A 17,952-nucleotide genomic window follows, 5' to 3' on the forward strand; every position below is an offset into this window, starting at 1 on the left:
GCATTCAAGTCAGACTACTTTAAAGTCACTGGATCCTGGCTTGTACCCCCCCCACTGCACTGTAATTCCTGCAGGTGAAGGTTTGGGTTCCTCCCTCACGGGTCAGCGCGCAGCTGCGCTTCCGCCGCTGCGTCTGTGCGCTCCGGCTCCGGCTCTGCCTCCTCTTCAGGGGAGGAGCGCACCTTGTTTGGTTCAGTCGAGGACCGGACTCTGCTCCGCGCGTAACGCGGACCCTCTCACGCACCTGACCACGTTCACACCGGCGGCGGCCACTTCATGGATTGTATATAAAAACACGTCTATCTTATTCTCTAATATTTTTATTTCTTACGCTTGGACGTTTTTGTGTTTTTCTGTGTTACTACTTTTTCTTTTTTTAAAAGCGAACAAACATTAGAAGATGTTCCTGCTCAGTGCGTTCATCTCTGGGAGCTCGAGGCTCAGATGGACGGACGCGGTGCTTCACTTGGTTCTCTTCCTGCAGCTGGCGGTTTGGGAAACGGTGAGTCCACTCTCAGGTTATAGATCATGAGGAGACGATGAAGTGGGTTAGGATTAAGACTTTTATTTTGAAAAAAATAAGGATTTTATTTTGAAAACGCTTTATTATGCTGTGGTATCAATTTTTTTTAGTTATTTTTTTTTTTTTTTACATAATTATAACCCAACATCTCACGAGACAAAAATAATAACATTTCCTATTATTTAATTTTGAAATAAGTCATTTTTTAAAATAATTTTATTAAATAAAACATATTTCTGCATTCTGTTGGTCTGACTGTCCCCTTAGGTTTTTATTTTATTTTTTAATTCTTTAATTTATAATGTATGTAGGTTGCTTTACATTATGCTTCTTTTTTCAAAATTTGTTTATTTAAAATATATATTTATATATGTTTTATAATTCCCATATTTCGAGCATTGTATTTTTCTGACTGTCCCCTTAGCTTTCTTTTTTTAATATTTTTGTATTATTATTTTTTTATATTTTTTTCATGTAGGTTGCTTTATATTATGGTTCTTTTTTTCAAAATTAGTTTATTTAAAATATGTATTTTTATATTTCCTGCACTGTATTTTTCTGACTGTGCCCTTAGTGTCTTTTTTATTATATATTTTTTTTAATTAATTAATGCATTGATAATTTTTTTATGTAGGCTGCTTTATATTATGCTGGTGATCCAGCGTCTGATTCATTCCAAAGGAACGACAAAGTTATCTGTGAACAGCTGAATGCAGCTTTAAGTGAGTTAAAGGTGGAAATATTTCTTGGAGGAAGTGAGAAGATGTCTTCCGCTGATATCGACCTGCTGCTCTCATGTCTGTCATATTCATTCGAGCTGAATTAGAACCATAATTACCTGATGGATCGTCCCGCTGTGGTGTCAGATCCCAGGGGATCACATGACTCAATGATCAGTGAGCCCTGTTTCCAACCTGGACTGGACTCTCTCTGCTTTGTTTTGGTCTCAGCGTAGAAGTAGACTTAAAGGCTATCAGCAGGAGAAATCAGCGCTAAAAACACACGCACACACCTTAAATAAATATTGAATAAATAAAGAGCGACGTCTCCTGTGACTCCATTAACACCGGGCCCTCCGTTGACTCTGCTGCCGTTGGGTGCAGACAGGCAGCAGCAAAGAGAAAGCATTAATATCTTTCTCCACACTTTTTTTTTTTTTCATGCATATGTGCAGATGCTGGTTTTGAAAATTCAAATAATGAAGACAATTCTGGGAGAAGAACATTCCAGTTTTATTCCATTTTATCTTATTTGAACTTGGATTTTTCCTTCTTTCCTTATTTCTTTGCTCTCACCTGTGGATCTTTTATTAGAGGTTTCAAACAGAGACTTCTCATTGTTATAAGTACTAAGGTGCTTATTTGAGCCTGTCTTTCATTTGATTATAGATCCCTTTCTTTCTACGGGACTAAGGTGGATGCCTCGACACTTATTGACCTGCTGGCTGTGATTGCACTGACAGGAGTGATTACTGTCACTCTTCTAATTTCCCTCTTTTCTCTTTCTGGTGACATTTTGAAAAACGAATAAAGAGAGTCTAAAGAGAGAAACTCTTATTCTTTTTTATGCAGCAAATCCCCCGTGCCACCTGCAAATATTAAATGACCGACAAGTGGAAATGTTCAAGCCCCCTAAATGTGAACTGAAGAGCAGGCCATGACTACATGCATACGCGAGGTTTCTGCTCTGATTTCCAGCAGAAGGTTCTTCCACTTGAGCCTTGACATCAGATGACCCCCTTGCCCTCTGTCTGCAGCCCGAGGCAAGTGGTTATAAACCTCCAAATCAAATCTAAAGGCCACAGGTAGTCGGTGCAGAGAGGCCAAAATGAGGAAAAGTCCGGTAATTCTTCTCCAACCCCCTACATCCTGCGCTCAAACCGAACGTAGGCAATTGAGTTTTGGAGGGAATGACGAGTGACAGTGATTCTGCTCCTAGGAAATTGAGGCAGGAAAAGACTTTTGTGGCTGGAAATGAAAAGAACGATTCAATTTTAGCTTTGTTACGTTGCTAAAAAACAACAGATGAGTGGAAAGAGAGGTTAGCTTTTAACTACGTTAGCCCTTAGCTAAGCTTTTCTGCAGAAGAGAAAAACAAAATTGTCTTTATAACAAAATCTTCGAGTCCAGTGACTGGCTGGTGTAAACCTTTGATAACCTGATCTCCTAATAACCATGTAAACTCTTGATTTGATGCTTTCTCTCTGGTTGGAGTAAACCCATTCCCTCTGAGCATGTTTGCCAGATGCGGGGTAAATTTAAATGAAAAGCGGCTGGCGTGGGTCTGACTAATGGCAACGCTGCCAGAAATAAAACCGCAGACGCTCACTAATGGCCCAACGTTGGCAAACAAACATCAAACCATCAGCTTGACGTGTTAATGATCATCATTTTAGTTTTATGTTCAGTTGACATTAGAACAAACCTGGACAACAACAAGATATAAAGACGTGTTACTGAGGTGTGTTTGTGCTGCCGTAGCATAGAGCCAGGCCTGATGTTTCCCTCTGCCTCCAGTCTTGATGCTAAGATGAGCTAATCAGCTGCTGACTGACTTCCTATTTATCAGACCAACAGCTGTGAATGAACCTTCAGTGAGAGAGTTGACAAGTTTATTTAGCAGAATGAGTGATTTAACAGGGGATAATGTACCTCAGCTTAAAAATGAAAGACCTGATGTAGCCGTTAGAAGGGAAACATTAAAGCAGATGTGTCTACATGTTTTTCACTGAGGGACACATACGGAAACATATACAAAGAGCCACTCAGGTGCATTAAAGTGTGCAGAGTCAGTCAACTGAGCTGCCTCGTAACTGGCTACACGTTTATGTCTTTTGTTGGCATGGAAAACAAAATGCACATTATTGAGCAAGCAGACGAGCTGCCGTTTACTTCACTTTCTGCTCTTGTTCAGCAGCAGTGCAGGACGAGAACGTGAGACGTTTGGTTTCATAGCATCGTCGTATGTTACACTCTTTCATCACAGAAACAGTTTCATTGCATATCAAACAGACAAATATTAATTTTTCCCACTGTGTGTGAACTTTTCTGCACCTCTCGCCATTTTTGAGGCACCTGCTGCAAAAGTTTCATCTTGTATTTGTGGAGGATCTGCCTTGTTCAAGACAGACCTCCACCTACTGAGGCAGTCAGCGGTCAAGGGCAAGTCCCACATGTGGCTCATATTCTATTATTTATTCATTCATTTTCTGTAGCTGCTTGTCCTCTGGAGGGTTTGGGGGAGCTGTCATTGGGTAGGCGGGGTACACCCTGGATAGATCCCCTGTCTATCACACCTACGGCCAATTTAGAATCACCAATGAACCTAACCAGCATGTCTTTGGACGGTGGGAGGAAGCTGGAGAACCTGGAGAGAACCCACGCAGACACAGGGAGAACATGCAAACTCCTTCTTGCTGTGAGGGCCCCCATATTCCATTATATTTGTTTAATTTGCAGGCCAATTAAAAGCGGACACCAGAGTTGGCCCTCGGGCATTAAAGGGCCAGTAATGGCATCAGAAAGCAGCTCATCACCTCTCCTTTGAATCACAATGAGGCTCCGAATGTAAACGATGGCGTCTCGCTGAGGGGCGGCTTCAGGCGACCGGTGCTCCGCGAAAATGACCCCGTTAAGGCGGTGATTGAATTTAAACGACAGGGCCGCCATGAAAAGTGTTGCCATTTAGGGTGAGGGTTAGGGGGAGGGGGGTCTTCACTCTCTCTCTGTCTCTTTCTTAAAAACACACATATCTGATATTATTGTTCTGAGTCCATTGAAGTCAAGGAAACATCTGCCAGGCTCAGCTCCTCATCCAATGAGTGACTCCAGACTCTCTGCACAAAGCTGCCGTGCCGTGCCGCTATCTGGCTTGTATAAAGGACGCTTGTTCCGTAAACCTGCAGGACAGATATGACCGGGCTGCCTCGTGTCACCGCGGCGAGGCTGCGCTTTGTTTCTCCTGCAGGTATAAACCATTAAAGGTGTAGGAGTTTACGGGCCACCCCAGATCAAATAAATCATGGATATATATTTAGCCCTTTCTCTGTAAATTCTCCCTTATCTAATGCTCTGATATGTGTTTCGTGAGCAAGCTGGGTGTTATCTGATAACAGTTAAAATAGAAAATGAGAAAGTCTGGATTCCACTGTAAGGCAGCAGCAGAGAGACACACCTGAGGGACACGGCCTCTAAACGTAGAAGACAAAACTAAATTCTCTTACACAAAATGACTTCTCCTGCCTGCTTGCTCCTGGTCGTTGTCTCTTCGGATCTTTAAAATGTTACTTAAATGAAGCTGCGCCACTCGTTTGTTTAAGTGCTCCAATTAAAGCAGGAATTAGCATGCAGCTGGGGGCAGCTATCATCCAGGACAGTCGTAAGATCGCAAGAAGCTGCACAAATAAATGTCAGCTGCAAATTGCAGATCAGTGTCCTGCAGGTCTCTTGCATGCTTGTGTATTCTAAACTGCAGATTAGATGCAGCAGGAACTTGAATATTTGAACAAAGCATAAACTGCCTTTTTAAGTTTGACCTCGACGTGTGTTGAGAGTTGTTCTATCATACCTCTTCCTGCAACCTTTTTTTTTTTTTTTCACTGGCAGAGGTTAAAATGTGTGGAGCCGAGGCTGCAGGGATGATAAGTATTTTGACAAAGCCGCCAGCCTCAGCCTGCTTCATTTACATTTTTGGGACGTGAGCGAGGTGCAGGCAGAATCGCAGTACCATGCAAAGGCCTGTGATCTGATGCTGGTATTCAAACGATGTGTCCAGATACAGACTGTGGGTTCATAGTCTGTGTTCGAAAGAAACATAACGTATAGAAACTGCAGTTTTTGGTACTTCCATGTTGGAAGTTGCCACTTACATGAGCCACGATATATAACTGTTTTATGGTTTTATATATATATATATATATATATATATATATATAAAGCACTTGTCTACCCATTGGTTCCATAGACTGTAGAAAATATGGACAATGTGTCTCCACTTCCTCCCATTGGTCAAACTCATTTAGGGTATCGCTTTCAACAATGGCGACTGAAACCTTTGCCAAAGACGAGTCGTACAAATGTTTATATCTCCTAACCTCCTCAGTTAACATTTCCTCCATGTGTTCCATCTTTATTGATCCAAAGCAGTCAATTTGGAAATTGCAGAGATGGAGAAGCAGCTGTAATATACTAAAGCGGAAACATGCTACTACCAAGCGGACCAATCACAATTCTTGTTCCATTTCTGGGGAGGTGAACGTCAGGCCACGGCGTTCGGGTCTGGGCTGTCACCGTAGCTATGCCGTCACATTGACGCAGAAGCCTAAACCGCCTACGACTCTAGTATCACTAAGAAACGGGCATCTTGCAAGTTTGGATCCAGAGTCTGATCCAGTACTGCCTGGGAGTGAAGCGGTTGTCATGGCAACTGTTAGCCATCATGATGTGACATCCTGTTTTTATAGCGTCAAATAAATAAAACAAAATGGACACTTGAACACACATCAACTTTATATTAACGACCTAAAATGACAGGAACCATCTTTTCGCTTTGGCGCAAGTCCCATCCACTAACGAAGGGGCGGGGCTTATGACCTATACTGCAGCCAGCCACCAGGGGGAGCTCTATTTGCTTTGGCTCGGCTTGTGGTTCAATGTGTTGCTCAAGACACTTCAGCATGTGGTCCGCCACTCACTCTCTGGTTTGTGGACAAACCACTCAACCTACTGAGCCACAGCCATGTTGCATATTAACGTTATTCATTTATGTGTTAAATTGCTGTTTTAATTGATCAAATATTTGTCTCACATTTTATTTTATTTGTTTTTACTCAACTCTTTCTACTTTTTCCTATTTTATGTTTTAGTTTCTCAACAGCTGGTTCAATAAAGCGCAGCACGTCTACACATTTTCCATCCACACAGATTGACGTACAGTAACGTCGACCCGACAGATGCAGGGGAAAAGATCCCGCGGCAGATCCAGGAGGCGTTTCTGTCCGATAGCAGTGAGCGTCTCCTCTCCTGTTAAAACCTGAACACTGCAGAGTCCTGGGTCAAAGGTCCACGCTCACCTGCAGAGCCTCAATCTGTCCTGTAGGCAGGTTTTCTACCGGATGGCTCTCACGAGTCGAAATAAATACATCCACCAGAGAAATCAATTCAACACCTTCGAAGCAATTACCAGGATTTTCTCTCACATTCCGGCAAAGCAGATCAATTTTATGATCTGACAACACAAACTCAGCTGCAGGCTGGAGACGCTGTTAGAATCTGCATTCATAGCTATGTTTGTGGATTCATGCATCATGTTGGATTTCGATAGGTGTTCAGGTTTCCGTCTGCCTCCTGCTTTTGTTCTTCAGAAGGCTGTGAAAAAACGTTTCTGCTGTCAGGGTGCTGATTATGGACAGAGGTTCATCTCCCAACATCTCCCGAGTCTACAGAGCTGGAGAGGGATTCTGTTGTAGATGTACATGTGCAGAAAACTTTTAAAAGAATATGGATGAACAGACTGATACTTTCAGTTGGAAAACAGTGATTTAGTCTCTAAAATGTGTAAGTTAAAAAAAAGAAATGGGAAAGGAGAGAATTCTGAATGTGTTTTGGTTGCTTTAGACAAACAGCTTTTTGTTAATGAGCTGCCCTGGAAGCCAGACAAACTTTGTTGGTGGAAAGCTGGTCTGTTCAGAAATAGTCATGCTACGACACAGATCAAGTCTGAGCGCCGTGGAGTTTAATTGTTTACTAGAACTCTGATTGGTTGGAGGACTATCCAGTTGTGTGCAGAGGCTGCATCGGTTCAAACACGGCACATAATGAATCCCTGTTGACGCCAGGCTACAATCTTCCTCCTTCTAACGACAACTTTGAGGACAAATTGTTCACTTGCTGCCTCATGCATCCCAGATAATCAGTGTTATGAACTCAGCCTGTGATTATGAAATAATAAATGTCTCTAATAGGATCGGTTATTTAGAAGCTCTTCTCCTGAAAGGTTTCCAGGGAACATTAAACTCCAGTAGGGGTTTTATTTTTGTCTATAGTTTGAATGAAGTGATGAAGTTCTGCAGCTTCCCAAATTTCAGCAGATAATTATTTCCATCTTTGTACCGATTACAATCCCTGCAGCTCCCCAAAATTTTAAGGGGTTAGCGTTGAGCTGAAATATGCAACCATCTGAGTCTCTGTTTTATATATATAGTTAAGTTAGATGGCCTACATCTTTTGAATAAAAACCTGCACCAATAAAACAATTAAAATTCAAAGGAAAAACTAACTCTGAAACACTATATTCTTATAAATACCTAGAAAACTGTTTTATACAATGAATAATTATTTATTTTTTTCGTTTGGAACATTAAATCATCATTGCCGTGCTGACCTCTGTCTCTGCATCACTTAATAAACCTTGTGTGGTCTTTACTGGGCTGCAGAGTGGTTTTTCATGTGGAACTGGACCGTGATGGAGTCTCTGTCTCTCCCCTCAGACGGAGGCCATCCACCCAGACTGTGCTCTGGTGGTTCAGCACATGAAGGCTCAGGAAGAATGCAACGAGATCCTCAGACAGGAGGAGAACAACCGCTCTGCTAAGACAGGTCAGTCTGGGTTTAATTATGTACTGAGAAAATGATGAAGATGCTTTTATAGGGTTTTATTGTTATTATTACAAAGATCAGGGCTTTTGCATGGTTAAGCAATGAATTTGTGTTAAATGCATGGACATTTGTCTTACAAAATATACCCCATGATGCATATCAGCGCTCAAAATAGATTTTAAAAGCATCCAGATTTTCAAAATGAAATGACTTATATTATCATGGTTCTACTGTCATCATGTCTGAAACCAGACACAATAAGTTTATTCCTTGAGAGTACATATTGCTTTTAAATGGTCTAACAATCAGCAGCGTTTTTATCTGCAGAGTTCATGTCAAGTAAATACTGTTCTACACGGAACTTGAGAATAAGAAAATTCTGTAATGTGTGTCTGGCTTTGTTCGTATTTAAATGTCAGGACGATCGAAGTAAATGTAAATGTAAAAGATTTCCAAAGGTCAGAGGTTTGACTTTAAAAGTTTAGCATGAAAGGTAGAATTAAGGAGAATAAGCTAATGTTAGGGTTAGAGTTCGAGATGGCTGAACTGTTCTGCTGGGAAACTTAGACCAGACCGGACACCCCCACCCCATAGCAATGACACTCCTTGATGGCAGCAGCCATCCTCCCCGGCAGGATGCAGCCTGACACAGACACACACACAAAAACACTTTAGGAACAACTAGAAAAAAAAAAACATGAAGAACAGCACAAGGTGTTGACCTGGCCTCCAAATTCACTAGATCCCAAACTGATCAAGTTTGGGATCATTCTGTTGATCAGACACCACAGGACACCCTCAGAAGGCCCATGTCCATTCTCTGATGAGTCACCACATGGGAGACCTATACAATATTAGGAAGGTGGTCATAATGTTATGCCTGATCGATGAGTGTCTGAGTGACTGAGGACATGAAGGGAACAGAGAGTTGCAAATTATACATAAGAAGAAAAGTTCAGACTGAACCGAGCACAAAGATGAGGCACAGAGAGAAATCACAAATCCAAATCAACCACAGAATGAATATTTCATCGATGTCTTCTTCAGTTTACAGCAGTCATCTCACTCCTGAGAGGAGTCACTTAAACTCTGCCACCGAGTCAAGTCGTTGCCAGCAGGTGTATCAGGTGATTTATAAGCATCCCCAGAGTTACAGCTGCTACAGGCCCCAGTCTGCTAAGAGCCACTCCAGCTTCCACCACTGAATAAAACGAACCCGACGCATTAGACTTAAAACACCTTCCTCCTTGGCAGCACATCCACTGTGAGCAGAGCCAGTCAGGATGAATCTGACAGCTGGTAAAGGTTTGAGAGTAAAAAAAGATTTTACAGTACTGTAGGATTCCAAATGTGAAAGGGTGATGCTGTTAAATCTCTTTCTTTAAATAAATCTACCCCTGATTGAATATGCACAGTCAATTTAGATACCTCTCCTAAAGGTAATTATAGGCTGATGGACTCTTTTTTTCTCCATCCTCCTCCTGCTTCAGAAGGCGTTGAGAGGTGTGAACGGCGTTAGAGCTCCGACAGTAAATGTCAGGAGTTGAAGGGAAAGTCAGTGAGCCCCCACACTTCTTCTGTCCAGGGAACTGATTACTGTACTGAGGTTCCTCGTTAGAGGAAAAATCACCACGAGTGGCAGCTCCAATTCTAAGAGAATCCTTTGATTGATTCCACTGAATATAAGAAAAACAACTCTGATAAGTGTGGTTTATACCACTGCAGGACATAGACACCGAAACCTACGTACGAAGCCTACACCGTCAAGTATGCCGCTGATCCAAATCCAGAATGACTTTCCTGCGTCTTCCCGTTACTTAAGAGTCTGTCCTGCCAAACTGCCAAGTACATAAGTCCAAAGTTTGTGTATTTGGTGTTAATAACCGCCCCTTGTGTCTTTAAATTTACTTTGATTTAGTTTTAGTTTTTCTTATTTGCCTCCGTTGTGATTGGACAGGTGAGAGCTTATCTTGCCATGTCTGTTTTCTTGGTGCTCCTTAAAGGTGCTTTTAGAGTACTGCAGGACGCCGCAACCTACATACGTAGCCTACGCCAATGTAAGTCATTTATACTTGAGCCCTCATCAGTCTGGCTTGCTTTGTAACAACACCACCCAAACTCTAGTTGGCGCTGTGTCTTTTTTGCCAGTTGGGTCATTTTTTGTTTCTACTTCCTGCTTCACTTTTTACAACGGCAACTAAAACTTTTGACGAAATTTCACCGAAGACCGAGACATACAAATGTTTGTGTCTCTGAACCTCCTCAGTTAACCTTTCATTGATGTGTTCCATCTTTATTGATCCAAAACAATTAATTCGGATATTGCGGAGATGGAGAAACAGCCAGAAATACTAAATCGGAAATAGGCTACTGCCAAGTGGACCAAGCACAGCTCTTGTGGTCTGCGTCGCCATGAAGTTCGCCGGAAGTCGTGTAGATAAAATATCAGGTTATGGTACCTCCCAAAAACAACAAGCTGAAATAACTGGACGCCACTCATCCAAGGCCTCGTTCAGACCTCACATTAAAATCCCTCATGGTTGATCCAATCCCAAGTGTCCTGCTTAAAACACAGATGTGAACGCAACCGGGATGCAAGAGGTCTGATCTCAGACAACATGTGGAGGTTGGAGTAAGGCGCATTTGACCTCCTTCCTTTGGTAGTGTGAACGCACAACGAGTCCTGGGTCACATTAAAGACCACCTTAAAGGGTTTGAACTCTTGTCTGCGTTTATGTTCTTGTGGTTTTGTGAAACGTGATCTTCCCAAGGACCACTCTAGCTTAAAAGTACACTTCTGGCCAGGTACAGACCAAACACCTAATGTGTTCTTCCCCCATCCGTTGGGGGACTTGGTACAACCAGGTATCATCAGGTACGCTGCTGCTCCAGTTAGAGAATAGACCTTATTGAGTTCAAACTAGCAAATACACAATTGCAAAATTTACTTCTTTTCGTCACCACCATCTGCGTCTAAACCCAGGGGCTTCTCTATACTAAGTCCAGCCATGCCTTCATTTGATCTAAAGACTTTTTATATTTTTTTCTTGTGCATATTATTAAATAAAATCTTTATTGCTTACTCTGAATGAACGTTTCTGCAGATTGAAGTTATTTGATCCCTTTTTAGGAACAAGTTTGAAAGGTGTAGTTATGCATCACAACCAGCACCCACACCTGATTGATGCACATGTGTCTGGAAGTCCTCCCCTGTATCTGATGATCGCTGCTTTCTTTAATCATACCTGAGCTCATTTGCTTCCGGTTATTAAATTACAGCCCCTCACTTGGCAGAGCAGCCCAAACAATCAATGGAACCAATCAGGTGAGGAGGATGTGGGCATTAAAGAGGCTGATCGGTCAATCTGCTCTGGCCTCGTTTAATATCTGCAGCTTAGGTAGAAGGAGGAGAGCCAAATGAATTATGGGGGATTGTTCCTTTATCCTCCCTTCAATGCCTCGGTGGAAAACGAAGAGGAGCAGCTCGGCATTCATGAGGACCGTGACTCATTCTCCCTCTGAGGTGCTGCCTGAAAGCACGTTATTACACCTGAAAAATGAAATCTTTGTTTTCAAGTGTTTTGAGTTTTGACGGGGGTCATTCCAGCCGGGTAAGCTCTGCCGTCTCCTCTCCACTCTGAAAGGCTTGTTATTAAAGACTCGCCGGTGGGACTGCGACTGTGAAACGCCACAGCTGGTGTTGCTCAGAATTAATTGCACCGTTTGCCACCCTTTTCCCCGGGATCATCCGAAGCAAAAAGACGTGACAATTCACATCTGAACGCGCAGGTACGAGCTGCTGCTTCATGCCTGAATAAAACCGACTGACGCTGCTGCTTTGTTTCCTCTGTCGAAGAGGGGGAGAAGAGGGTCCCAGCTGGTCTTGTGAGCATTCCCCAGTGGCTCAACCAGCCCACGGAACACAAAAACAAACCAGTCGATCAAAATGAAGCTTTGGTTGCACACTGAGTTCCACATGTCGACTTTTACCCAATTAATTTTACACCAACAATACAAGCCACGAATGTGTCTTAAAATGAAAACGGGCTAAAGTATAAAAGGCTCCACCCAGCAGCTACAAAGGTTACCAAGAGGAAAGCCAACCCCGTGGCCGTGGCGCTATATCTCAAACTTTTACCTTGATGACCTTGTCTGAAGATTTTCATGGCGTTCCTGAAGACGATGACCTAAATTCTCGCCAGTGACCAACACGTCCAGAGGGTCTGACATTAAAACCGAGTTTCCCCAGTTTGCACAGTTAGCGTGGCTTATCAAAGTCACACAGCAGCAGCTGATACTGGGATATGTTCATGCAAGGACAAGAACACAAGGTGGTCTGAAAACTGGGGAAAATTTATCACCACAGATCCAGATGCAAAATGATCTGCCAATAGAACGGAAAGTTTTTTCAAAGTCAGTGTTTTTAGACTAAGGTAGATTTGTATCAATAAAAGGGAAATCTGAAGAGAACAGTTTACTGTATCAGGATTAGTGTGTTACTGAAGGTTCTCCTTAGACTGGTCAGTGTTGTTGTGGAGAGGTTGGGAGGAGTCGTCCAGGACGGTCTTCCCTCTTGCCGACATCCTCCTCTCTGACACTTGGTTCAAAGAGTCCAGCTCCACCTCTACAACACCACTGGCCTTGAGGATCAGTTTGTTGAGTGTCCCAACATGCAGCAGCGTACAGGAGTGCACCAGACTCATAAAACATCTCATCAACATTGTCCAGCAGATGTTGAAGGACCTCAGTCTTCTCAAAAAGTAGAGTCGACTCTACTTCTTGTAGAGTGCCTCAGTGTTCTTTGACCAGTCCAGTTCATTGTCAGTGTGCACTCCCAGATAATAGTACTTGCACTCCCAGAGCAAACTTGAAATACAAAAAAGTACATGGGGTCTTGAAATAAGACATTGTAACTATGACAAAGTAGTTTTGCATTTCTCCATGTTCATCGAATCCTTTAGAGCTGCAGTAGTTTCCATTTTAAGCATTAACTTAACCAAGAACCTCTAAGAAAATCCCAATAACAATTTTATAATAGTTTATCAAGATAATTTAGGAACAAAAACTGAATAGCAAACACACCAAAAACTGCCAGGTAAAACAAATGATCTCACTCTACCTTGACTTAAAATATTAGTTTTCAGTTTTTCATGAGTGCACATGGAAATCCAAACTGAATAAAATCTAAAACTAAAAGCAACGTTAACTTAAAAGTCCAAGCTCAAAAACAAATGAAGAGCAAAGTTCAGTCACGAACACTGTGACGCTGTTCAGTCCTGTTAAAGAGTGGAAGAATCCATCAGATGTGTCTAACTGAGGGCTGAACATCGGTGTCAAAGGTCAATACGGATCATCAAACAGTGATTTGGACGATGCTCCATGTGGCTTCGTCTCAAAGACCCACAGCAGACCCTACGCTCACACTCTTCAACCTCTACTAATCAACAACTGTCCACTGACTGGACGGAGGGGAGGTGTCTCCTGTACTTCAAGTTAATAACTTTCACACCTCCAGTCCCAGAGGAAACACCATCGGGAGCAGAGAGGAGGAAATTAGGAATCTGCCGTAATTTGAGTAGAGGGGGTTAACAGGCTCCTTCAGAGTGAAGGATACTTCAGTAATTAGAGTCACACCGAAGCAACGCACGATTTCCACTCGGCTTTCATGCTCCACCGTTGGCATTTCCACAGATCATTACCCACCGTGACTGTCCTGCCCTCCGCGTACCTCCGTGGTCATCCATCTGTCATTTACAGATGTAATTACGCAGACTTAATACCAGAGGTGGGAAGTCGCAAAGTACGATTTACTGCTCAGACGGCTGGTTGATAATAATCAAATCAGAAAATGAAACTAAATGATTATTTTCTCTTGTTTAACATCAGTGATTGACTATTGAAAGAGCGCTGGCCAGAAATAGGATTCGTTGTGGTCTTGTGGTGTTCAAAACATTTGATCAATTAGTTGTAAAGTATTCATTTTAACACCTCCAAAAAATGATCTTCCTGGAGTGTTCCCTCCAGGAAGGGTTGATAGAGTTTAGTGTAGCTGCAAGCTACCTGCTCCGTTTGGGAGGAAAGTACATGTGTTCTCCAGAGAGGCAGGTCCATGTTCAAAAATGATTAAGTCATTTGCTAAAGGGCCGTCTCTGAAAGATGTGCAGAATTCAAGTGGAACCCAAAGGACAGAACAACGTGACCAGAGCCCAATGTCATTTAAGTTTCAAGTGTGCACATCTTCACATCTCAGAAGAGAACATCGTCCTTTTACACTTCAGTCTCAGTCTCTTGGCTCCGGGGGAGAATTAGCTCCGTAAATATCTGTGGACACTGTTTCATTCAACTGGATTAAGCTTTATCACCAGTCCAGGTGAATATCTGCTGCAGCGGGAGATAGTTTGGGTTTGTGGAGCTGGATGGAGATTAGATGAGGCTCAGTCTAAACAGAACATAACACAAAACGCTGTGTTTCTAAGTTCTGTCAGTTAAACTATGCAAGAGGAGTCCTGAACATCTGCTCAGGAACGGTCTCTGTTTGACACGTCCACCCCTGTTTTTTATTTTTGGAGCTTGGTGTACCTTTGTCGGACAGATCAGTAGAGAGAAGCAGGAATTTTTGGGTGAGAGAGAGGGGAGGACATGCAGGACCAGAACAACATAAAGGAATGTTGTCTCAGTTTATAGACCACCCGATAACAGAATACATTCCAATTTTCTCCTGCAATATATGCAGCATTATTTCTACAGCGGCTGGAAAGACAAAGCTTTCTTCATAACTTGTTCCTGATGTGTATTAAGGCTCGTATAAATGTCAGGCTGCAGCAACACTGCTCTTGACATAAAAGATAAATCAAATAAGAGGAAAGCTGCACTTCAGACAATGATGCACGTCTCTGTATGCTGATGCCTCGTAGTCCTGCTGCAGCTAAGTTGCGTTCAGGACTGTTCATGCATTATTATTCTTATGGAATATTGATGCAGCCCTCAAAATGTGGGATTAAATCCAAAAAAACTGTCTGGTAGAAGACCTTCACGTTTAATGAGTAATGCAATGATGGACACTTGTTCCTCTTCTCGCTATAACTTGGATTACTACAGTATTTAAACAGAGCTGTTTGCTGAATGCCAACACTACTACAACTGAAGGTCTCATTAAGTTTTTTTTTTCTCTCAGAGTGAACGCTCTCCTCATCAATATAGCAAATGCACGAAAGTCTACATCTCCAGGCCAGCAGTTAATGGTTAATCCTGGACGCTTCCCACATGCAGTGAAATCACAGACTGTGCAGCAAGTTTGTAGAAATGATGTTTGTCTTTGACGTCAAAAAGGATTGCATTTTGAATATTGGTACATCCTTCAAAATCTGGGATTAAATCCAGAAAAAAGAAATTATGTTGATGCCGAAAAGGACTGTATGTCCGATTATATACGGATATTGGTGCAACCCTCAAAATGTGGGATTAAATCCACAAAATCTCAATCACAATATCTAAAGAAAACTGGGAGAAGACCCTCATGTGTATTGAATAATGTAATAATGGAGTGGTGTTGCTCTTCTTGCCATAATATGGATTATTATTGTAGTTGATTGGAGCTGTTTGCTGAATACCAACACTACTACAACTGAAGATCTCCTCTCATATTTATTTTAAACCAGCAGTGTTCTTAATGTTCTTAATCCCGGATGCTTTCCTGCAGAAAAATCACAGACTGTGCTGCATACGCCTAGAAATGATGTTTGCATTCGACGTCAAAAAGGATTGCACATCTGATTATTTTCCAGTATTTTTCAAATTGTGGGAATAAATCCACAACATCTCCATCACAAAATTAAATTGAACGGACATTGATGTTTGTCCTGTACTGCTGATGTCTGGTCGTCCTGCTGCAGCTCAGTTTCGTTCAGGATTTGCAGCAAGTCGCTGGAAATGATGGATTCAAAATGGATTGCATTTTGAATATTGGTGCAGCCCTGAAAATGTGGGATTAAATCCACAATATCTCAATCCCAACATCTAAAACAATTGGGAGAAGACCTTTATGTTTAATGAGTAATGTAATGCTGTTTCTCTTTTTGCCATAATATGGATTACTACTGTAGTTAAATAGGGCTGTTTGCCGGTTATCAACACTACCTCCACACAACACAACTCCAATGAAGAAGGAAGAAATTCCACCTGTTATTCCACAAACGTCTACATCTCCGCTCATACGCTTTGACTTAAATCCCAGCAGTGTGGTTAATCCTGGACGCCTTGCTTTTTAACCGTGACACAGAATCAACAGTTTCCCCCCTTGTTGCTTTGTTTGCCTTGCCGCCTTAGGGCCTGTTCTGTTAAAATGTGCCAAGGTGTAACGTCGATGCGTGCATGCGTGAGCATAACGATGCTCGTTGCGTAACAGCCTGACCATTGATCCTTGCAGGATGAGTGTGGCTGCGGTGCAGGAATTCACTGAAAGCCATGCAAACACCAGGATTTGTGCTCAGCATACTTACCGTTAGCAGGACAGAGAGTGCCTCCATTAATACCTGATGAGAGGAGCCAGGCCATTCATCCATTGTATCGACCTGCCGCGGCGTCACAAGCTCGGGTTTAATTAGCACCTAATCAAGGAACTCCATCACCACCTGTTGAGCTCCTGTCACATTCAGACCATTAATACCACTAGTGTGATGTGGCTTTTCATTACCCAGAGGGTCATTGGGGCATTCACAATAACAACCTAATAATGTGCAGACCAGCTATGCAAATGTCACCCGCAGCTTCTTAGCTTGTGAGCGTGCAAACAGCAGCCGCGCAGCTAAGCTAATTTAAAGGAGAGTTCAAAGTCACATTTATCCGGCGAGTGTTTGCCTCGTCGCAGCTTTGGCAGGAGAACCTCCGGCTGCAGCCAAAAGCTGTGTTTTATTATGAATGAGCGGCGGTGGGTCGGCGCGCTGCCGTTTTAATTGACACGGGGCAGAGGAGCTTTGATGTACGAGGCGTTGGTGGTGGCGGATGGAGACGGGCTCCTCATTACTGCTCTCACACACATTAACAAATCAACACACACACACACGCATACTCCTCCTTAGCATTGGAGGCAGCAGGGAGAGCTCGTCGGCCATGTGAGGGAAACAGCGTGGGCGGGGAGGAGGGCTGAGGACGTCACCGAATCAAACGCCCCTTCGCTTTCTCAGACCGGGGGAAACCCCTTTATGAAAAATAAAATAAGTCAGAGGACGGGTTCTGCGTACTTGACTAAATAACTGACTTTGAAGAAGAAGAAGAAGAAGAAGAAAGAGGAGGACAAATGTTTACCCATCCGCTAGAGTCGGAATTAAATCAGAAGCATTAAATCTTTTTACAAAACAGGAAGGTTTCTGGAAGACCATGTAAACTTATTTCCAGAATCAAGAGCATTTGTTTTAAGAAGTATTTTGATTGATTCTGGTTCCTTTTACACATTGGTTTAAAGTACAAAATTTTGGTATACCTCCACACACTACTGGATAGTCCAACATCCAATCAGAGACAGCTGAGATGACATGTTTGACTACTTCTGTTCTACTTCTTTCCGTCCCCACTGAAAGCCCCGCCGAAACCATTTGGTTGGCTCGGTAGATCTTTGCCAGAGCAGATTCAGTTCCCAACGGTGAGACTTCAGACTGACTTCACGCAGCAAAAATAAAAAATTGTGGGCAGGGGAGTTTGTCTGGCCTCCAGGTTAGCTGAACCAAGACTCAGCTTCTGGCTAAGAGACGATTTGAAAGAGTCTTGTTGCAACTTAATACGTCTCCATTCAGAACATTGTACCAGATTTAGGACTATTTAAGATAGTAGTTGGGTTAC

The 17,952-nt window shown here is 42.6% G+C and overlaps 1 protein-coding gene across 1 annotated transcript in view; it reads left to right on the forward strand.

Annotated features, from left to right (window-relative positions):
• Nucleotides 1-400: 400 nt before the first annotated feature.
• ghrhrb (growth hormone releasing hormone receptor b) overlaps nt 401-17,952 on the forward strand; it is a gene marked incomplete at both ends in the record, with an annotated part of 35,580 nt that continues 18,028 nt past the window's right edge. Inside the window, 2 exons of the mRNA XM_084548976.1 lie at nt 401-502; nt 8,010-8,118. Coding sequence (XP_084405102.1) covers nt 401-502; nt 8,010-8,118 — 211 coding nt within the window. The remainder of the gene's footprint in view (nt 503-8,009; nt 8,119-17,952) is intronic.

Source organism: Chelon labrosus, assembly GCF_963514085.1.
Source record: "Chelon labrosus genome assembly, chromosome: 7".
NCBI lineage: Eukaryota > Metazoa > Chordata > Actinopteri > Mugiliformes > Mugilidae > Chelon > Chelon labrosus.